Source organism: Zea mays, chromosome 1 (assembly GCF_902167145.1).
Source record: "Zea mays cultivar B73 chromosome 1, Zm-B73-REFERENCE-NAM-5.0, whole genome shotgun sequence".
Classification (NCBI taxonomy): domain Eukaryota; kingdom Viridiplantae; phylum Streptophyta; class Magnoliopsida; order Poales; family Poaceae; genus Zea; species Zea mays.
This window is the reverse complement of record NC_050096.1, coordinates 247034194-247056718: the sequence shown is the minus strand read 5'-3', so window position 1 is coordinate 247056718 and position 22525 is coordinate 247034194. Positions and strand designations below refer to the sequence as shown.

General features: G+C 47.0%; 3 protein-coding genes across 4 annotated transcripts in view; 1 reads left to right on the top strand and 2 right to left on the bottom strand.

Moving 5' to 3' along the window:
- Positions 1 to 7215, bottom strand: part of LOC100273716 (proteasome assembly chaperone 3) — a 33439-nt gene extending 26224 nt beyond the window's left edge. Inside the window, exon 1 of the mRNA XM_035964284.1 lies at positions 7161 to 7215. The gene's annotated coding sequence lies outside the window, so the exon portion shown is untranslated. The remainder of the gene's footprint in view (positions 1 to 7160) is intronic.
- On the bottom strand, positions 5268 to 21851 carry LOC100384600 (Tetrapyrrole (Corrin/Porphyrin) methylase). 2 transcript variants are annotated; one of them, XR_004850030.1, is made up of 11 exons: positions 21538 to 21851; positions 20608 to 20672; positions 19290 to 19386; positions 19086 to 19214; positions 18730 to 18838; positions 18505 to 18649; positions 18226 to 18268; positions 17607 to 17780; positions 17413 to 17520; positions 7161 to 7215; positions 5268 to 6494 (listed from the first exon to the last, which is right to left on the bottom strand). XR_004850030.1 is itself a non-coding variant. In NM_001366870.1 (10 exons), the coding sequence occupies exons 1-9, from the start codon at positions 21703 to 21705 to the stop codon at positions 17440 to 17442; spliced, it is 1011 nt and encodes a 336-aa protein (NP_001353799.1). In that variant the 5' UTR covers positions 21706 to 21800; the 3' UTR covers positions 7007 to 7215; positions 17413 to 17439. The 2 variants fall into 2 exon arrangements, 1 of the variants encoding a protein (NP_001353799.1); NM_001366870.1 differs by lacking the exon at positions 5268 to 6494 and having other exon boundaries at positions 7007 to 7215; positions 21538 to 21800.
- LOC100502255 (bronze 2) lies at positions 5554 to 6848 on the top strand. Its single transcript, NM_001196732.1, has 2 exons — positions 5554 to 6042; positions 6121 to 6848. The coding sequence occupies exons 1-2, from the start codon at positions 5641 to 5643 to the stop codon at positions 6496 to 6498; spliced, it is 780 nt and encodes a 259-aa protein (NP_001183661.1). The 5' UTR covers positions 5554 to 5640; the 3' UTR covers positions 6499 to 6848.
- Positions 21852 to 22525: the final 674 nt, after the last annotated feature.

The following is a 22525-nucleotide window of genomic DNA, read 5'->3' as shown; positions in this document are numbered from 1 at the left end:
CAACGGGGAGTAGGTTTGCGAGAACCGAACCTCGGTAAAACAAATCCACGTGTCACACTCCTTATTTGCTTGCGATTTGTTTTGAACCCTCTCTCGCAGACTCGTTTATATTTCTAACGCTAACCCGGCTTGTAGTTGTGTTTATATTTGTAAATTTCAGTTTCGCCCTATTCACCCCCCCTCTAGGCGACTTTCAATTGGTATCAGAGCCCGGTGCTTCATTAGAGCCTAACCGCTCGAAGTGATGTCGGGAGATCACGCCAAGAAGGAGATGGAGACCGGCGAAAAGCCCACTACAAGCCACGGGAGCACTCCATCGGAAGAGTCCCGCACCAAGAGGAGGGAAAAGAAGAAGAGCTCCTCCAACAAAGGGAAGGAGAAGAAATCTTCTTCTCACCACAAAGAGAAGAAGGAAAAATCTTTTTCCCACAAACCGCATCGGAGTGGGGACAAGCAAAAGAGGATGAGGAAAGTGGTCTACTACGAGACCGACACTTCATCAACATCGACCTCCGGCTCCGATGCGCCCTCCGTAACTTCTAAACGCCAAGAGCGTAAGAAGTTTAGTAAGATCCCCCTACACTATCCTCGCATTTCTAAACATGCACCTCTACTTTCCGTCCCATTAGGCAAACCATCAACTTTTGATGGTGAAGATTATGCTAGGTGGAGTGATTTAATGCGATTTCATCTAACCTCACTCCACAAAAGTATATGGGATGTTGTTGAGTTTGGTGCACAGGTACCATCCGTAGGGGATAAAGACTATGATGAGGATGAGGTGGCCCAAATCGAGCACTTCAACTCTCAAGCAACAACAATACTCCTCGCCTCTCTAAGTAGAGAGGAGTATAACAAAGTGCAAGGGTTGAAGAGCGCCAAAGAAGTTTGGGATGTGCTCAAAACCGCGCACGAGGGAGACGAGCTCACCAAGATCACCAAGCGGGAAACGATCGAGGGCGAGCTCGGTCGGTTCCGGCTTCGCAAAGGGGAGGAGCCACAACACATGTACAACCGGCTCAAGACCTTGGTGAACCAAGTGCGCAACCTCGGGAGCGTAAAGTGGGATGACCACGAAGTGGTTAAGGTTATTCTAAGATCTCTTATTTTTCTTAACCCTACTCAAGTTCAATTAATTCGTGGTAATCCAAGATATACTAAAATGACCCCCGAGGAAGTAATCGGGCATTTTCAATGACCATCACAACCATTTGGACTAACTAGTTTGCTTAGTCTTTGATTCACAGGTTCATAAGATTCAAAAGTTCAGTTTCTTAGTCAGAATCAGCTCAGACTCAACCAAATAGGGGTAAAACATGGAATAGATGAACTACCAATAATTCTACTCTTTGGATAAATACCCCGAGGAACGTATTCAACACTTCTAGAAAGGTTGGGAAGCTCAAAATCAATATATCGCTGTTTTGGAGCTAGTTTGAGCAAAAGAAGAAATATGAGTGAAAGAATCAAAATGTTCATAATCCATGACTTAGACTAGATGGAAAACCACTTGAGATATTTTTCTAAGTCATAGGATCTCTCTCAAGTCTAGCCAAAGCAACTTGGAGAAGATTGTTCAAAGATCAACGGAAAGTCAGAAACTCATGTTCTAAAATTGCCTAGCGCGGACCGTCCGGCCCCTTCTGGCGAACCGTCCGCGACACCGTTTCGACTTCAGCCAGGAACTAAAAATCGTGGATAGTCCGACTAAACCACGGACTGTCCGGCCATATAGTGCGGACCATCCGACTATAATTCATGGACCGTCCGCATGTGAAGACCTGGTTCATCCCGAAGGTGACAAGTTGATCCAAAGAAATTATAGAGCTGGCGCGGACCGTCCGGGACCAAGGGCAGACCGTCCGCAGATGTCACCGAGGCAGATAGCCGTTGATCTAGCCATTGATCTGTCAGGCGTATCCATTGAAGATGTCAGAATCGACCGTTGGAGGGTCGCGGACCGTCCGGGTCCTAGCCGCGGACCGTCCGCCAGTGCAATTTCTGGCAGATGCGCCCCAACGGCTATATGGGTGGTTGAGGGCTATAAAAGCCACCCCAACCAGCCCATTCACAAGCATTCATTGATCCATTTCATACACAAGACTTTGGTATTAACTCCTATCTACTAGAGCAACACTTCTATACACATCAAAGCCTCACAAGTGCCACAAAAGAGAGATCAAGCAAGAAAGAGCTACTCGTGTGCGTTTAGTGATAGTGCCTTGTGAGAATCATTGAGAGAAAGTGTGTGCTACCTCTTGTGATCAATTGAGCGAGGAGTTTTGACTCCCATTCATTGTAAAGCTAGCAAGAGCCCCTTATCTTTGTGGTTGGCCTTGTGGAGACTTCGGTCTCTTGTTGACAAAGAAGAAGAAGAGCTCGTCGGTCTTGGTGATCGGTGGAGAGAGGGAAAAGGTTGAAAAAGACCCGTCCTTAGTGGACTCCTCAACGGGGATTAGGTTCTCGAGAACCGAACATCGGTAAAACAAATCACTCGTGTCTCTTGTGCTCATTGCTTTTGATTTGTTTGTTTTCTTCCTCTCTAAGTTCCCTTGCTCTATTTCTTGCTAATATTATTTTGTGTTGCTTTAAGTTAAATTCTCATTTAGAGATCCCTAAGCAACGCCTTGCAAGAAAGAACTTGCGTTATTCCTCCTTTTACCTAAGCCCTCTTGCTCTATATTCCATAAACTTATTAGTTGTATTGATTTGCTAATTCCGCATTCTTTGAAAGCAACACTCTTTACAAGCAAGGGACTTAGTTTTACACTCCGATAATTGTGCTTCTTGTTCCAATCACTAATCAAGGGATCTAGTTTGTATTTAGAGTTATAATTTTCAGGTTTCGCCTATTCACCCCCTCTAGGCGACTTTCACTAATACATGCTTATCTCCCACTAATCATCGCCTCCTCTCACTAATCCTCACCTCCTCCCCCTAATCCCCTCAAGCCACCCCAAGCCATTTCATGGCAACTCATTTCCCCCTTCACTCTCATTCCCATACAAGCACAACACAAGCACAACGATCGTTTGGTCGTTCATTCGATCGTTTGGCCACCTAATCATAGTTTGTTCGTTCGTTCGTCCGATCGTTCATGGTTCGTTCGTCCGATCGTTTGTCTGTCCGTTCGTCCAAATAATCTTTATTCAGTCGTTATGTTGCCGAAATTCCGATCGTTCGTTCGTCCAATCGTTCGTCCGTTCGTTCATAATCCCTATTCATCGTTCATTGTTCGTTCATACGAACTATTTATCGTCCGTTTATACCAACTATTCATCGTTCGTTCATAGTCACTATTTACCGTTCATCGGATCGTTCATAGTCACTATTCACCGTTCATCGAATCGTTCATCGTTCGTTCATACGAACTATTCATCGTTCGTTAGACTATTCACCGTTCATCGGATCGTTCATAGTCACTATTCATCATTCATCGGATCGTTTATCTTACTATTCATCGTTACTGTTCATCGATCATCCGATCACTCAAATATTCAACTGCTCATCCATCATGTTGTCCAGCTCATCTAAGACCTGCCAGACCAATATTTCGTTCATACGGACTCCGATGGCTGTGATTTTCTTTCAAGTAAGAACTTCTCGTCTGGTCACCCATCCCAAATTTCTCCAAGATGAGCACACTTAACTTTGAGATTCTTTCGAACCAGGCTTCTAAAAAGAAAGGCGAACCATGTTTGTATGGATACGTCGCCAATCCTATAAAACTTGGCCCAAGATACCACAGTCCACCCAGACCAGAATACCATAGTATTTCAGCCATTTGGGTCCCGCCTTACTGTTGTACCATGTGACACAGTAGGTAGGAACAGTTGCCACCAACATAAACCTCTGCCCAAGAATAGCCCAGAAATAATTCCTGGCACTCCGCTCAAAAATACATTATTTTTTTATTTTCCAAATATCTCTAAATATTCAAATTCTGGAATATTATTCCTTTCCCCTTTTCTTTTTATTCCTATGATTATAAAATCCAAAACACCTTCATCCAAACTTAGATTCCAATAATTCTTGTTTCTAAATTCTTATCAAATTATTCCCTATCCAACCACGTCATCCCTTGAGCATGGTTCATATTCCAGAAAACTCCAAAAATACACTTGTCCCATATTATGCCTATAATTTCCTTGTTCGGACGAGTCAAAAAATTCATTCGCCACTATTCTAACAAACATTGAACTCTACTGTACTAGACCACATGTACCCAGTTATAAAAACACCCAATTACCCTCTCCCTCTCCACACACTCAACACCCTCAGCCAAGGCAAACCCCCACCCACTCAGTTATTCCGCTCTGCTGGCTACACGCCTAGTGTCGCTTCGCCTCCATTCCACCCTCCTGGTAAGCACCTCCACTCCACCACCAGTAATATCACAACATCACATGACACGGATTCTGCTTAAGACTCTACCCATCCATATATCGTCATTTTGACCACTATACTAAATATTTATTGATATAGTTGTTGGTTTGTATGTTTGCTTGTTCATGATACATAGTTATCGAAGCGTTCGTGTCGCCTCGTGAAAGCCAGTTCTGCAAGTCTATGCCAGACGGGGGAGCCAGAAGCCAGTTCCGCGAGCTCTCACCCTTTCACCTCATTATCACCCTTATCACCTTTGAGTGGGATATCAGGGACTCCCTGGTAGGGCCTTAAGGTGTTAGCTCAGCCAGGTTAGGTGTGAGCATGAAGGATTGTCCCTCTCGCATAAGGATCAGTTTGTCATCACTCCTTACCTATACTCTTATCAAGTACAACCACTCGAGACTGTATGGGCAGTCGCTTGATCCGAACTTGCACGGTCTGTGCCCTAGGGTTATGGTGGCTGGGAGCACCGAGAGGACAAGGAGGGGGAATGGTTTGTCCTGGTTTGGGTATGGAGGTAACCTTGTTCCTTTCGGTATAACCATCTAGGTAAAGTCGTGCAAGGGAAGAGAGAGTTTCGGCATTCATATCTCATGACGGTGGATTACAGAAACATGACTAGTAGAAACATGACTAGTAGGTAAAGTGTATACCTCTGCGTAGAGTTTAAAAACCTATTAGAATAGTCCATGTCCATGAATATGGATGAGTCATGACTTGGATTGACAATTAGTGCTTTGTTTTCCAAAAAAATTTTTGAAAAGTGGTTTTGAAAGGTACGACGGTTGAGGCGTGAGCTATGGTGGACGAGAAGTCCAGTAGTTGTTTTTTTTAATAAAAACCGGTGAGAAACTACCAAGATACCTCGAGATGCGTGATAATTATGCTTGGCCAGGCAAAGTCTGCTGGAGTCACCAAGCAAGCACTTACATTGTGCAACTGCATGATGCAGATATTCCCAAGAATGTCTTTTCAAGATTTGATAGAAAATGCCTATAGTATCTAAAAGAACGGGCGCATCATCGTAGCCGTACATAAACAATGTTATTACGAACACGTGCTGTTCTGCTCTCGTGTAAGGTCCAGCTACAAGCACGCGCGCCGCGCGCGAGCCGATTTTGGACGCACCAGAACCGGTTAGCTCGCACCAAGCCGCACGAGCACCGACCGGTCAATGACACGACTCGCCAGTCGCCACTACCGGCTCCCGTTTAAATTGCCGGCCGCATCAAGCTGAGGGCTGAGGCAGAGATGCCAACAGAAGTCACGTCGACACCAGCCAGCCGGCCGGACTGCAGCTCGTCGTCGTCGATGACGGCCGGGACCATGCGTGTGCTAGGCGGGGAGGTCAGCCCGTTCACGGCGCGGGCGCGTCTGGCGCTGGATCTGCGCGGCGTGGCGTACGAGCTCCTCGACGAGCCGCTGGGGCCCAAGAAAAGCGACAGACTCCTCGCTGCCAACCCCGTCTACGGGAAGATCCCCGTGCTGCTCCTCCCCGACGGCCGCGCCATATGCGAGTCCGCAGTCATCATCCAGTGCATCGAGGACGTGGCGCGTGGAAGCGGCGGCGCCGAGGCTAGCAGCCTGCTGCTGCCGGACGACCCCTACGAGCGCGCCATGCACCGCTTCTGGACCGCCTTCATCGACGACAAGGTGAGCACCGAGCAGAGCACGGCAGCAAGTGTCTTTTCTTCAAGGTAACGTGCAACAAACTGCCGTGCCTTTCTGCAGTTTTGGCCGGCGCTGGATGCCGTCTCCCTGGCGCCGACCCCGGGAGCACGCGCGCAGGCCGTGGAAGACACCCGCGCCGCGCTGAGCCTCCTGGAGGTGGCGTTCAAGGACCGCAGCAACGGCAGGGCTTTCTTCTCCGGTGGCGACGCCGCGCCAGGCCTCCTGGACCTGGCCCTCGGATGCTTCCTGCCGGCGCTCAGGGCCTGCGAACGGCTCCACGGCCTCTCACTCATCGACGCGTCCGCGACGCCGCTGCTGGACGGGTGGAGCCAGCGCTTCGCCGCGCACCCTGCAGCCAAGCGCGTCCTGCCGGACACGGAGAAGGTGGTGCAGTTCACGAGGTTCCTCCAGGGACAGTTCAGGGTCCACGTGTCCTAAATGATTTAGCGTCTCCAAAAGATTGTCAAAATCTCCGTCTAAAGTCTGTTTTAGAAACTTAAATCACTTTCAGGATTCTCGGAAATTGAGAGAAAAATAAAATAACTTTTCACTCAATCTTCAGAAATCTAAGAGGAATTTCAGTTTTCAAACTAGCTCTAAATGCGGTGGTGAGAAGGAAAAAAAGATCTCACTAGCTACTATCAAGATCCCCTTTCTAAAAAGTCATCGCAGCATGATCATCCGAGAACCTCCCTATATCAGCAGCTTCTCACACCCGCTTGCCCCTTTCGGAAAAGCATTAACTCATACTAACTTTCCTAATTAATTGGCCAAGGATGTTCCATTCCACCCTTTGGTAGCACTATTGTCTTGTGTTAGCGCTCCATGTTCCAATTAAACATTGTAAACTTATCATGCGCCATATAGATAATCCAGCAATATATCATCATGAAACATGACCATAATTTATAAGCATCATTAACCAAAAACCAGGTAGAGCAACAACAAAACTAACTAATAATTTATTTGTATGCAAGGTGTAAGATAAACAAAACTAGGTAACTGATTATGTCCCATCAAGCTAACCTAACGATGCCACGGTGATTAACAGAATCATGAACATTATTAGGTCAAAGAATGTGATCAAGGACACAACTTGCCTTTTACTTGTGATCTTCCCCAAAGTTGTGCTTCAGATTCCTCGTGTCCTCGTTTCTACTCGTAGCAATACATACAAATAAGTAAATAATGGATATAATAACATTACTCCAAATATGGAAACAAATTACACAATAATATTCTACGCGTCGCTACGAGATCGTAGGTTCGACAACCACTAAATTCGGAGGTTCTCTTATTGTAAAAGAAAATTGTTGTTACATGATCTATAAGATCTACTGATAAACAAATAACCTCTAGCTTCATATGTAAGATTGAAGTAAACTCCATCTTATTTCTGTAGCTCTTCTTTCATCATGTATGAACTTTTGGTTCGAATCAAATATGAAATTGATGGGTCTACGTTGTTAAGCAAAAAGATAAACCAAAACCACAATTATGAATATGTATAGTATCTTAGCAATAGCAAAGATACTAATTTATTTGATCCATAATGGAAGCAACTACTGACGGAGAGTTCCAATATAGTCCTCCATAAGTTCATATGATGAAAATTATGTTAGTATCAATTGCCCATGGGAATAATGACGCCCATAAGGCGAGTTTATCGAACTTAATATCTATTATGCCAATCATGGTATAAACAATTGATTTAATTAATTCCTTTGGTAAATTAAAATTATTGGCAATATTTTACGGAATTCAAAATGCAAAATTAATTAGGATTCAATATCTTGTCATATTGTTTTGGATAATTAGAAAAGAAGCCTTACATAAATACCGACTTCACAAATATATCATTATTATTAATAGTTGACACGTCGTAGATAATCTCTCTGTCTCAGACATAGAGTAGATCTTAGTAGCTATTTTAGACATGGTCTCTAGGATGATACATTCATATCTGAATTTACCGCAACCAATGTCTAAGACTCTACTACCCGTGTCTAACCAAAATTAATAATGAATAAGGGTTATCGCCATGAAGGTGTACCTAACCCAAAACATTAATTTTAGGAGAACACTATGTAGATAATCATCAAGTTTGGATAAACATGATGTAGATCTCTCAGTGACAGATGAATAAATCGCTACAATGGGCATGGTCTCTGGGCAGAAATATTCATATGAATAATACGTAGCCAATACCTATGACTCCATCACCTTATGTTTTAATCCCAAAATAATACAACATATTTTGCATGGAATCCATCAATAACTATGTTATACTTAATTATGCTACTTCCTTTTAAATTTGCCAAATGATATCCAAGAAATATAGTTGATGCCATCAAGGGCGAGTTCATCCAACTCTTTGGACCCTTGTATGGTACATACAAATCATAACAATTGGTTTATTAATTTTATGATATGTGGTAACACTAAACAAACCTAATAGCTATTGTTGTAATAAAAATACAAAATTTAACAACATATCTCAAAGTTAGATACTTGAAGGTGTTACATCCTTCTAAAAAATTATGTGCTCACACAAAAGTGTAACATATAATTAGAGTAATCTCTTAATATTACTAATTTGTCCTCCTTGCGGTGAGGACGAGGCGAGTGCCGTCGTCGTTGTCGTGGTATTCGCCGGTGACGAGCACCCACCAGAGATTCAAAGGGACAAGGCAGAACGGTCTGAATCTTCTCCCATTCCCATCCCGAGTGGCGACGGGATTCACTCGTCGAGGGGCGGAGGATCCCGTCGAAGAGGGCATCGCTGCACGCAGGAGGAGGACATCAGCGCCCACGCGAAGCGTTGAGCTCATCTCTGCCACGGGAACCACTGGTGAGCGATTTGTTTTCGGTGTGTTCACTGAAGGACTCCAGTTCTCACAAACTTCTGATGGCCTTCTGGCAGGTGGGGCGGAGGGGCCACTAATGGCGGATGCTTCTAGGGAGGAAGATGATGATGACCAAGGGGATGTTGGGCTGGGAAAAAAAAGGCTTTTCCTCAGCCCAAGTTTTTGGTCATTCCTGGAGGCCTGCTAGCACCACATGGATGTGGGTGTCCAAGTGCAGAACAGATGGTGGAAAGAAAATACCTGCTACGCCTGACGAAATACGGCGGCTATGGCACCTTGTCAGGATCGTCTCCAGTGCAGAGATCTCCCCTCTGTTGAAAAGATCTTACGCTCAGGTGGTGAGGGAGGGCTTCAGAATTTGGTCCAAGACAAATGGGACTTCGAGGTTAGAAAGATGGACAATTTTGACTTCATTGCCACATTTCCTGACAAGATCTCCTTGGAAACTTTTGCCAAACTGAGTAGCTTATAAATGCCCATCTATAGATTCAGAGTGAAGATATCAAAAACTAACGTGAATCCAAAGTCATCGGCTATGTTGGAAAATGTCTGGGTGAAAATTTCCGATCATCCGAATAGAGCTAGGGATTAAAGCATAGTCAAAGAAGTTGCTAGTTTGGTTGGTAAACCCATTGCTGTTGTCTGTTGATGAGGTGAGTTTGATTAAAGATGGCCCAGTGAGAGTCAAAGTAGAATGTCGTAACCCTTCTAGTGTTAAAGGCTTTGTGGAGGTCTTCTTTAACAATGTAGGGTATGAGCTGAAGTTCACTGCTGAAGGGCCCCAACAGCAAGGGTCAGTTTTAGCAGGCTCATCAGCTGCTGGAAACTCTGATGATAAGGACTCTTCAAGGGACAGAGGAAATTCTAGAAGAAAGGAAGAAAGGAAGGGAGGAGGAAGATTTGACAGGAAAGGGAAGGAGGCTGAAATGAAACATGACTCAAGTCATGGTGAGTCTCAAGAGGACATGGAAAACATCGAGAGTTTGGGTTTGGACTTGGAAGGTTCTATACCAAATCTCCCTATTGCTAGATTTCACCCAAAGGTAGGACTATTTTCTATTGATCACAAGATTTCAATGCTTCAGAAAGTGGTCGAAGAGCCTCGGCAGGATCAGGTTCGCGTGGATGGGGTGAATGAATAAATTATCTCACAGGATAAGTTCGCTAATGTGCAGATTTTGCTGGACAGTCAACTGTCTGAAGTGGTCGACCTGGAGGAAGTGTGTAAAATTCCAGATGATGGCTCTATGATTTTTGAAAAGATTAAAAAAACTTTAGAGGGTGAGCCCCCTGATCACAATGTGGGAATGGAATCCAGAATGGTCCGGGAGGGGAACCAACAGGGCATAAAAGATGGGTTGATGTTAAGTAAACAACTTAAAAACAAGGGAGGGCTGAAGATCGCTGCAGGAACAGATAAGAATCGAGGCTCCTTGGGGCAGCAAAGTGAGGTTACAGAGGTCAGTTTTGATAAGGGAGTGGATGAAGATGGTCTGGAGAGTCTAACTGATTGGGATAGTGATTTTTCGATGGGAGATGTGGAGCAAAGGTGGAACATTGCTGCAAGTAAGAAACTGAAGAAGAAAAAAAGCAAAAGGAAATACCCCGTGATGAGGGCAAGTTCTAGAATTCCTAGAGATGGCATTTCTATTCTGGAGAAAGCTACTAAAAGAGCTCAAGAGAAGGACGCTCCACAAGGTACCACAATCACGAACCCGTTTACTGTTCTGAATCAAGAAAAAAATGAAAACCTAGCTCTTGTCATGAAAAATTTAGGTATTGTGCTTGACCAATATGATCAAATAGATGCCTTCAAAGCCGAGGAAAAACTTAGGGTGGCAATAGCAGAAGGAGCTGATGTCCCATATTGTGGGTTTTTACAAAAGTCTGTTTGGGCCGAATGCAACTGTCACATGAAGTTGAGTGACAACTTTTGGGATAATCGACCAAGCTTAATAATGAGGATATGGATATCCTGTCTAAACCTTTTGAAGAAGAGGAGATTAAGCAAGCTATTGACAGTATGCTTGATGATTCTGCACTTGGTCTGAATGGTTTTGGATCAGTATTTTTCAAAAAAATCTGGAATCTGATTAGAGAAGATTTTATCAGGATGTTTAAGGACGTGCACGATGGGGAGTTAGATATTCAGAGGTTGAACTTCGGGATTATTACACTTATCCCTAAGACTAAGGATGTCAGTACGATAAAGCAATATCGACCCATATGTCTTCTTAATGTCGATTTCAAAATCTTCACTAAAGTTCTCGTAAATAGATTGTCCTCTGTGGCCAAGGTGGCTATCGGGGGTAGCCAAACTGGTTTCATCAAGGATAGAAACATACTTGAGGGGGTGGTTGTACTGCATGAGGTTATGCATGAGCTGAAAACAAAGAAAAAAGATTGATTATGAAAATCAATTTCGAGAAAGGCTATGATAAAGTTAGATGGGAGTTTCTAGAGGAAGTTATGAGTACAAAAAAAATCCTCGAAAAGTGGATTAATATAGTGATGAAGACAGTAAGAAATGGCAAGGCTTGTGTGAATGTGAATGGAGAAAGAAGTTCTTCAAAACATATAGGGCTTTGAGGCAGGGGGGCCCTTTATCCCCTTTTTGTTCAACTTGGTAACTGATGCCTTAAGCAATCTGTTAGACACAGGAACTGAAAAAGGGCACATCTCTGGGGTGTTAGGGGACTTAATACCTGGGGGTATCTCACACATCCAATATGCTGATGATACAGTGATTATGATTGATGGGTCTGATAGGTCCATTCTTAACCTAAAATCAATCATGTATTGCTTTGAATGGATGTTGGGCCTAAAAATAAATTTCACAAAAGTGAGGTGTATGTCTTGGGGTGTGCCAACAAGAAAAAGAAAGGATGGCCAATATGCTCAACTGTACTATGGGATCCATTCCTATGAAATATCTGGGAATTCCTATTTCTGATAGTCACTTATACTCATCTTCGTTTGGCCACTTGTTGGATAAGATGGAAAGACAGCTAGACCCATGGAAGGGTAAACACATGTCGACTGGTGGGAGACTTATTTTGACCAATTCCTGCCTTAGTAGCATATACATTTATACCATGGGGTTGTACCTCCTGCCTAAGGAATTACACCAGAAAATGAGTTCGATCAGGGCCAATTTTTTCGGCAGGGAGCTGATGGAAATAGAAGATACCACATGGCAAAATGGGGCATGGTGTCCAGACCAAAAGACCAAGGTGGTCTCGGAATTATTGATATTATGCTTATGAATGAATGTTTGTTGGTCAAATGAATTTGGAAGATAACTCAAGGGTCTGAATATATGTCGTACAAAATTCTTAAAGCCAAGTATATCCCCGAAAAAAACTTCTTCCTCTCCAAAAACAAAGGGGGCCCTAGTTCTGGAAAGGACCACACAATGTGAAACATCTGTTCTAATGGGGAGCAGTGAACAAAGTAATTAATGGGGAGGGTACCCTTTTTTGGAAGGACACATGGTTGGGAGATATCCCAATGAGAACTAAATACCCTAGATTTTTTATATTTGCTCGAACAAGGATGCTCGTGTCTTTGTTTGTTGGGAAGAGGGGGCAAGAATTTGGATTTTTTAGACCTCTCACTCGTTTAGAAGTTAGGCCGTGGGAGGAACTTCAACTGGAGCTGCATGAGTGTTCTCTTTCTCAAGGGGGGGATCTAGTTACCTGGGTCTTAGATAAGTCTCACCAGTTTACCAAGAAATCCTTGTACAGATTTAGAACTGATGGGGGTATAAAAAAGTATATTAAAAAATCTGGAAGTACAGGGTGCCTTTAAAAATCAAAGTTTTTATGTGCCAACTTTGTAATAGGAAAGTTCAAGCAGCTATGGTGCTGGAAAAAAAGGATGGAAGGGAAATGCCTTATGCGCTTTGTTAGACTGTGTGTGTGAGTGTATGTGGGCCGGCACCACTGTTGGGCTGCCGGCCCATTAGGGTTAGGGTTGAGTCTCTCTATATATTGTACACATCTATTATCAATACATCAAGCCATTTTCATTATTCTACATGGTATCAGAGGATTAGGGTTAGGGTTTCTCCTCCCACCCCCACAACCACCTCCTCCCTGCCCACCCCCACAGCCACCTGCTTCCGCGCCGCCGCCCCGGGAGGCTCATCCATCCCTCCCGAGGTGGCCCTTCCACCCAGCAGCCGCCAGCCCCACCTCTCTTCCCCATCCAGCGCCGGAGCTCCCCCAGCCGAGCACCCTCCTCTGCTCGGAGCGTAGCCGCCCCTCCCCGCCGGCGCACGGCGGTGCGGCCGGGTCCCCCTTCCCCGGCTCCGCTCAGGGCGCGGGCGCGGACTTCCCAGCCAGCGGCCTCCTTCTCACAGTCGCCGCCTCCCCTGTGCCCCCATCCGGCGCGGCCCAGATCCGCGCTCGCCGACCGCGTCTGCCGCCGGCGCGCCCGCCCCTCCCCTCCCCGCTGGAGCACGGGCGCGACCCCCCCCCCCCCCTTCGCCGGCGCTGTCGCCACGGGCGCAGCCATGGGATCCGCTGCCCCAGCCCCACCGGATCCGCGCGCTCCCTCCATGCGGCATGCCGCCAACCGGCCTCCCTTGCGTGGCCCACCCCCGAGGCGGGTCCTCCCGTGGATGCCGCCGCCACGGCGCGCGGACGCACGCCCAACCACCGCCGGCTGCGCTCCCCCACGGCCGTACCTCCCTGGTTCCGGCGCCCTCTCCCTTCCCCACCACGTCGTCGCGGCTCTAGAGGCGGATGTCTCTGCCGAGCAGGCCGCGAACGCCGCTGCTGCCCTGGCTGCGCGTCCCGCCGCGCCCATGGGCGCCAGCACGCCCTCCCCTGCCGTCGTCGTGGCCTTCCCCTTCCTCTCTGGCGCCGACGTCACCGGCCCCTACACGTCCAGCGACGCCGCCGCGTGCACGGCTAGTCCCCCCGCGCCCACAGCGGCCGCCGCCGCTGCGGCCAACGCGCGCGGCTGGGCACCAACCACCGTGCCTCCAGCGTCCAACCTCTTGTCCTCGCGCTTGCAGCAGCTCAGCGTCCGCGCCAACCGGTCGCTGTTCGGCGCGCTGCCGCCGCCGCTGGCCAGCATGCAGTCGCTCCAGGTGGCCTTGCTCCCTTCCCCAACACTGGCCGCCCTGATCCGCTGACAGAGGCGGGCTGCCCTCGGACTACGCCGATGGCCGCGCCGACCGGGCGCCTTTGACTGCGTTGTCACCCAGCAGTGCCTCCCCTTCATGCTTCTCTCATCGCTGGCGCCGTCAACACCCCTTGCCAGGTCCGGCGTAGGCCCCTGCCCGGCTGGACCCGCCCCGCCGCCCACCCCTTCAAATCCTTCGTTGGATTCGTCGCTGCCGCGACCTTCCCGGCCGGATCCACGTTGTTGCGACCTTTCCGACTCGATCTGCCGTCCCTTTGGCTGGATTCGTCGTTGTCGTGGCCTTCCCGGCCGGATCTGTCGTTTCCCCTTCTATTCTATCGCGGGCGCGGACACCATGACCGGCGCAGACGCGTGTGCTGCTGTCGGCCTCCCTGGCGGGGCTCCTTGATGCCCGGACGATCGAAGAAGGAAAGTCGGTCTGCCGGTGCCCTTTTGTTGTGTCGCCCTGTCGATCGTTGACGCTCGAACGTCGACCCCTCCCGAAGATCAGGCTTCTGCTGCGTGTCTCCCGACCGCGACCACCTCGACTTCAGCTACCTCGGCATCTAGGGGCTATTGTCTTCTTGGAGCACACACCGGTCTCTACTCCAGCCGCAACATTCGCACCATCACGACGCTGCGCCTGCGGGGGGATTTCAACCCGTCGGCTCCTACCTTCGGCCTCTACTCCAGTCTCATCGTGTGTGGTGCCCCCGTTGCGACTGCGGGGAGATGTTAAATTGTGTGTGTGTGTGAGTGTGTGTGGGTCGGCACCACTATTGGGGTGCCGGCCCATTAGGGTTAGGGTTGAGTCTCTATATATTGTACCCCTTCTCTATGCAATACAACAGTTCACTCTTCTACACGCTTTATGTCGGAATAACGAATCGATTGACCATATTTTTCCAGTGCATCCTGTCGAGATGTGTTTGGGACAACATGAAAATGGCCTTTGGCTGTATTACCCTACTCAGGTCGATGGAGGAGGTGTTTGATGACAGGGCTGTCATTCAGTTGTATAAAGACCCTACTTTCAATCTTTTTCTGCTTTCTGGCCAGTTTGGGCAATGTGGCGAAATCGCAACAAGATGGCAATAGAAAAAAGATTTCCGAACAGCTCTACTGTGATCTTGTATAACACTATTTCTTATCTGCAGAGATGGGCAGTTGTGGCAGGTGTCATCTCGTAGTGTCTTCTGGTTTCCAGCGACAACGCCTTGGGCGCCTCCACGGGCACCACCCTTAGCACTCGTGCTCATGCCTCGGCCTGGGCGCCTTCACGTACCTTGCACGTTGCCACATTTGCGACCGCCTGTCGAGGAAGAAGAATTTCCCTTCTTCCTATCACCTTAGCAGGCCTCCCACTGCTCCCGAGTGAGATGTAGCTTTCCCATCGATGGTGATAGGCCTAGAGAGAGCATGTGGTTCGTCACCGTCAATGACCTTAAGGCGACCTATCGCCTCTTTTATCGTCATCGTGGAGAGGTCTAGCAGAGACTCAATTGAGCGAGCAATCTGCTTGTACTTCTAGAGGATGCAACAGAAGAGCTTCTCAACAGCTCTCTCCTCATCGTAGGTGTCGTCGCCGAATTGCACCATCTTCTGCAACAGAGTGTTGAGGCGGAGAGCAAAGTCATCAACGCCCTCACCTGGCTTGAAGGTCAGGTTCTCCCACTCCTTGTGAAGTGTCTGCAGTGTGGTCTTGCGGGCACGGTCGTTGCCAATGTGGGTCGCAGCAATGGCGTCCCAGGCCTCCTTGGTAGTCTACTTTTGGGAAAGCGAAAAATACATCTCGGGCGGGACTGCAATAATGAGAGCATCCAGCGGCCGACGATCCTTGTAGTAGTCGACGTCGTCGTACCAAACTGCTTCCCACATGTGGCGAACCTGGAGTCGTACCCTCATCACTGCGGCCCACTCGACATAGTCTTGGTGAGGGTATGCCATCCACCCCCGGGACCGATGTTCCTGACAACGGCCTGGACCCTGCGGTGACTGTGGTACCGATCCTAGGAGGGAGAGTCGCACCACATATAAAGGTTGTGATCTCCGTCGACCTAGCCGCCATCGTTGGGAGCACCGCTAGCACATCCGCGCCTGTCTGGGCTGTCGCCGCGGGGGGGGGGGGGGGGGGGCGCCCAGAGTGACGTCGGTGCGTCTGTGCCTGTCTAGGTTGCAATCGCGCGCGCCACCACCCGGAGCGTCGTCGACATGTATGCGCCTGACTGGGCTGTCGCCACCATGCACATGGGGATGTGCAGTTGCCCATTGCGCCGCCTCCTCTCGAGTTGCCTCCCTCGCCAGCCTGAGTTCGTCGTTGGTGTTGCCGTCGACAGAAGCAGAGCTGCTGACGCTAGTGCCACCACACGTGCAGCATCCGTCGTCGTCGCTGCTTCTACTTCCGCCCTCGCTACTACTAGTTCCATTGTAGCCAGCCTTACTGCCCTCCGTTGTCGCTGTCGTTGCCGCTGCTCACTCGCGTTCCTCTACTGTAGCGACCACGGCCTCCTGCCGGTACCGCACACTCGAAGCGGTCGAGCGATGAGACTGGCCTTCGGACATGGTGCGCTAGTGAGGGGCTACTGCATGGGGAAGAAGTTGTCTCAGACAAAACGTTGCTCGTCTGTGCAAGAGAGGAGGGATGTGTAGAAACAGTTGGTGCTCCCGATGTCGGCTGAGGATAGGGAGAGGCTCACGACCGATACGAGCAAGAGATGTTTAGGCTGCAAGATAACTTGGCTCTGATATCAATTGTAAGTAACGAAACTCTTATTCTCATCGAGAAGACGACACTATGAGTCGGAACAATTTTTCTTGTTTATTTCTCACAGAATACACAATAGCATACCCATCTAAGGGTTGGAATTACATATTTATAGCTCAAGGGACTGCCGAGCATATAATAAGATGCTCCTAGATATGCTAAACACGCAGAGATGTTGTCCTATGTTGTCCTCTAAAACAGTCAAACTGCAGCTAAACATGCAAAGATGTTGTCCTCTAACTGCAGCAAGAAGATGGATCCCCACAAAGGCCACAAGACTTCATTCTATCAATATGGACATTGTCCATAGGTGAGGAGTAATTTGGACTTTTTCCTAATGTAAATAAAGTTTGGGAACACCAAAATAGCTTAAAGTGTGTTGTGCATATGTTTTCCCTGAGAATGAAACAATGGGAACAAGTTTATCCAAGACTAGTTGATACTTAAATTCACAAAATGCACAACATATGGTAAATGATCCAGAGGCAAAAGAGAATATACAGAGAAATAACACCTTCCCAATGTGATTCATGGTATCTACAGAGTCAAATGGAAAATATGCCAGTACATAGAAATAAGTTTAATTACCAGATGCGACCAAAAATTCCATTTTACTTATTTTCCAAACAACCTCAATGCGAGTGCATAAACATCTTTCTTCTTTGCTGATGTGGCTTCAGTGACCAATTTCACCGCCTATAATTAAAAGGCACAGTAGTTTAGAGGAACGCTATCAGCAGTTGAAACTTATACTGTAGCAATGAATTGAGTTGCATGTGTACCGCAGAAAGAGTATATCCCTTTGCCGTCAATTCTCTTAGTTCATGCTCAAGGAAATCCTCTGATGGAATTTCGTCATCTGAAATTAACTTCCCCTCTATGAGCACTGTTATTTCTCCCTTTGGTTGTCGAGTTGCAAAAGCTTCATTTGCTTCACCTAAAGTTCCACGCCAAAACTGCAAAATGTAAAGTAAGATCAAAACTACATGGCAAGCAAATATAAATCATAAATTTACAAAGAATGGGATGAATGTGATCTATGTTTGCAATAAGGGTGTAGATGCAAAGAGCTCACAGCTCAGCGTTCAGAACTTCATATGAAATACAAATAATTGAGTCCAACGGCCAAAAATATGTGAATGGACATGGTCTTGTTTTCATTTTTAATCACAGTACGAAGTAGGCGAAGTACATCTGATCAGTTGGCTGTAGGTTCAAAATATCTCATGATACCACAGCACTGTAAATGATCATACCTTTGTACAGTGGACTGGGATATAGCATCTGTTTTGACTACCAACTGAAGTACTTTTTTGAAGATTGTGTAATGAACAGTTAATATTGTGATGGAATCATGGAAAAGGGAAGAACAATTACAAAATAAAAAAGCTTGGAGACTACCTCTTCATGTATTTTTGTTATCTCCCTTGCGACCACACAATGCCTGTGTATCAACATACAAAGAAAAACAAGCAATTCAACATGTCTTAGAAGGCTTGGACAAATGAACTCCAGAATCATAATATTTTTTTTGTAATAATATATCCATACAGCAATTAGTGATTGTAACACAAAATAACACATTATACATAAACGAAAAGAAATGCACTGCTATGATTTTCATACAACAGGATCTCTAAATCATGTAATGGCATGCAGAGGTGACTTAGTATCTGTTACCTGGAATCGCCAAAAGATGAAGCAGCATCAACAAGAAACTGCTGAATGCCATGGGGAGGAACATAGAATATTTGTGTAGCAGCTTCACGAGCAGATATCTCAAGCCTATCTCTTCTTGACCGAGCATGCTTTGGTAAAAACCCAACTAAAATTGAAAATATGAACTGACCCCAATAGTTCCTTACAACTGAAAAATAAAATGAGTACAGTATCAGCATTATTTACCAAATGTGAATTCATTTGATGGCAAACCCGATGCAGAAAGAGCAGCAATTGCAGCAGATGGCCCAGGAATGGGAATGACAGGGATTTTCTCAGTTGCACATAGTCTAGCCTGTGAAAAAACAGTAGAACATGCTTAATGTCTGACATGTTTAAATTAGGAGAAGCATTAGACTTAAAACAAGAAGTTGGTGCTGTTCACTAGTAACAATGTTTTGTATCAGGGTAAAGTGACTATGAGATGACAACTGCTGGCCCCTTCACGTGATATGAAGGATAGCAGCCAGAGATGTTCTCTAATAAATAATCACATGTACGCGATGAGGTTTGCAGACTTAAAATTAGGTTAATCAACTTACCAGTTCCATGCCAGGGTCACTAATACCTGGCGTCCCAGCATCACTTATCAGTGCAACTGCTTCACCTTCATGAAGCCTCCTTAAGATAGTGGGCTCTCTCTCCCGTTCGTTGAACTTATGGAAGCTAAGCTGTAAGCTTATAGTTAAGTATTAAATTGAAATTCTCATATTCTACAATATGGTGCAACTACATAACTGACTCACAAGAGGTGTCTTGATGTTGTAATGCTGAAGTAGCTTTCCTGAATGCCTTGTGTCTTCAGATAGTATCACATTAGCACATTTTAGGACACGCAGTGCCCTGAAGGAAGAATCATCCAAGCTTAATGCAGGAATATATTTCAGAAAATGATGTAAGAGCACAATGACTTTAATATATAGTATGCAGCTCCCGATTAAAACTGGCAAGCCACTGGTAAATTTTGCAGTGGGAGTAAACGGAGGTCAATACACAATATCAGCATAAAAGGTATGTTTCACGAAAATTAAATTCTTTGTGAAGTAGAAGAGGCTAGAAAGAAGGACTATAGCTGATTGCAATAAAAGGGCAGTCAATGCCAGCGGCTCCCACATGAATGAGGTTTGGGGAAGGGATAAACAAAGGCAAGCCTTCCCCTCGCAAATGAGAAAAGGCTGCTTCGAACCCGTGTCTTGATGACTCGGTGAGACAACCCTCACCACGACACCAAGCCTGCACTTCACCAAGCCTTTTGGTACTCTGACGCTGGTGACAGTTTGGCTACCCACTCTGAGAGTTCTCCGTCAGTTTTTTGCTCTCCCCGCTCTGGGCCCATGGATTATGCCGGTTCATATGACCTTCTCGTTTCCGACGCTGGCAACTCTTCACTCATTGTTGCGGAGAAAACCCCACCTTCTTCCTTCTTGCTTCGCCTGGGGACATCGAGTCCTTGTACTATCCTTTACAATGTCTCTCCCCTCCCTCCGTCGCTTCCGCTCATGGCCAACTTTTCGGCGGACCCTCGTCTCTTTCTTCCTCTGGAGTTGGCCTTCGTCAGGGGCGACCCCAACAGGCGCTCTCGTACTCGCATCCATTTGGCCTTGGGTCAGGAGACTTGTCAGAACAATTTCGTCATTGCGATGGACGTCGAGGGTGTGGTGCAACCTGCTGATGCTGGTATATGGGTTAACTGTATCAGGGCACTTTCTGCAACCTGCTGATGCTGTTACTCCCTTTATTTGTTATAATGAACAAGGGTTAGACTCTCAGGCTTTTATAAATGTTTTTTTGGGTGTATAATGAAAACTAAGAAACTTAAATATTCTACCTCCTCTTTTGTATCTGATATGTTTGCTTTTGATTTTATCAACAGAAACCCCCTTATAACTTGGCTGACTGCATGACATACCGGTTACTAGTGATTACCACTTACCAGGAAATATTCCATGTTCTAAAGTGATTTCAAGGCATAAGCACAAGTACTCGGAACTTTTTCATGTGCAAAATGGTTATGAGCTAAGGTGTGAGGTTAAAGAAAATAGCTAATAGGTGAAGCAAATATACCTTAAGGTGATATCTTCAAGGTTCCCAATTGGCGTTGACACAAGATACAGACCTGACTCCAGATCCTGCATATTAAAATAAAATGTCTGAAAGCGTCAAGGAACAAACGCTCAACAATAAAAAAAACAAATCATGTAATCATGTTTTTATCTCTGAAGCGGGCAATGTCTAGCAATGAGTAGCACTTGGCCTCTTATTTTATCCTGAAAATTTCATAAACCAGTAAATCCAATTCTGAGAATTGATTTATAGCAGCATGCCAGAGCCCTCATACAGGCCCTTGTCATAAATCTACCACACTCATCAACCCATAAGGCTAGAAAAAGGGAAACATCTCCTAATATGTTCCAGCTCTAACCAAGGATAAATGCTTCAGTGCACAAACAAGACAATTCCTTTCCAGTCTTCTTTTTTTCTATTTGATACCACTTGAAGAAAACAATCTCATAAACATTATGAAGAAAATCTAATCAGGGGCAGAGCTACATGTATTTGTCAGTCAGCTGACCTCGACAACCTTTCCAAATTCCACTATAAATCAGCTGTAAAAATATCAAATCACTCTTCTAAGCAAACAAAAAATCATTATACTAGACGTGTGACCCTGGTGGCTCAATACTCTGGCTCCGCCCCTGCATCTATAATAATTGTCAGCGAACATGCTTCACTTCACATAATAATTGCATAACATCCTAAGACTCACATGAGACGAGTCTTGATAGCCCTAAGTTCTAACTTTGGCAAACCTAAACCAACCGCACATTAAGCTAGAAACAGTTTTAGTTTGATATATACGAGCAAAACATCGTAGCCATTTTGATGGAACCACAAGTCCACGCTACAGGAACAGTCCTCACTCCACTACTGGAACTGTCCACAAAAGATCGGTACAAATAACTAGGCAACGCTGGGGCTGGGAGAAGGGTTCACCGGTTCCGAGAGGAGTGGCTCCGGCTTGTTGCTGGAAGCGGCGTTGGAGAAGCGTCGAGCGAACGGAACTGTGGCTGCAGAGGCGAGGCGGAGAGGGGAGATGAGGAAATGGTGGCGGGGGACGGTCATGGCTGGAGCCAGGGCCTGGAGGAGGAGCAGCGACGACATGGGATTCGGATGGCAGCCGGGCAGGCGGCGCGGCGTCGCGGGGAGGAGTGTCAGTTGCCCAAGTCACACGATGCCACGCGCCGTAGGCACGCACCGTTGATTCGATCGTCACGGTCGAGATGGGCCCTTCGGTTACATGAAATGCGTTTGAGTGGCCCCGTGTGCACATAACAGTTTTTATAATTTAATCTACTGTATTAATCTATCTGCTGTATTAAAACACCAATTTCCTGTGTCGTATGTCGTGCGTCACATGCACAACTGTTCCTGATTCCCGCTTCTTGTCTAACAAATGGCCTATCTGTATCTATATCTATATCTATACTAACTATTAAGGTCGGTGTGTAGACCGCACCCGCCCGCCCGACCTCCGGAATCCTCGCCGCCGCCAACCGCCCGCTAACCCCGCTCGCCCGACCTCCGGATTCCTAGCCACGGCGCGATTCGCGGCAGGATTTGGAGGGGGGCGACGCAATCCGTTCGCCGCGGCTACCAACAATCCCGAGTCCCCCCGTCGCAATCCCATCCGTCGCGCCATGACCGCCGCATACTCCGCCGCGCGCTCCGAGCTCAATCCCCCGCGCGCCGCCCCGAGCTCAATCCGTTGTCGCAAGCACAGGAGCCGTTGATTGTAACGTCGTGCTGCCGACTGTTCCCATGCAGCGCCGTGCGCGAAGGCGAAGCCTGGGCGCCGCAAGAACCAGTACCGCGGCATCCGGCAGCGGCCGTGGGGCAAGTGGGTGGCGGAGATCCGCGACCCCGTGAAGGACGTTCGCGTCTGGCTCGGCACCTACCCCACCGCCGAGGCCGCCACGCGCGC

Excerpts from the sequence above, each read along its gene's own strand:
- LOC100502255 (NM_001196732.1), top strand. The coding sequence starts at position 5,641 with ATGCCAACAGAAGTCACGTCGACACCAGCCAGCCGGCCGGACTGCAGC. Across the intron at positions 6,043-6,120 it reads CCGCCTTCATCGACGACAAG|TTTTGGCCGGCGCTGGATGC; the intron begins GTGAGCACCGAG and ends GCCTTTCTGCAG.
- LOC100384600 (NM_001366870.1), bottom strand. The coding sequence starts at position 21,705 with ATGTCGTCGCTGCTCCTCCTCCAGGCCCTGGCTCCAGCCATGACCGTC. Across the intron at positions 19,387-20,607 it reads CTTGAAGATATCACCTTAAG|GGCACTGCGTGTCCTAAAAT; the intron begins GTATATTTGCTT and ends TTCTTCCTTCAG. Across the intron at positions 18,650-18,729 it reads ATCAAATGAATTCACATTTG|TTGGGTTTTTACCAAAGCAT; the intron begins GTAAATAATGCT and ends TTTCAATTTTAG.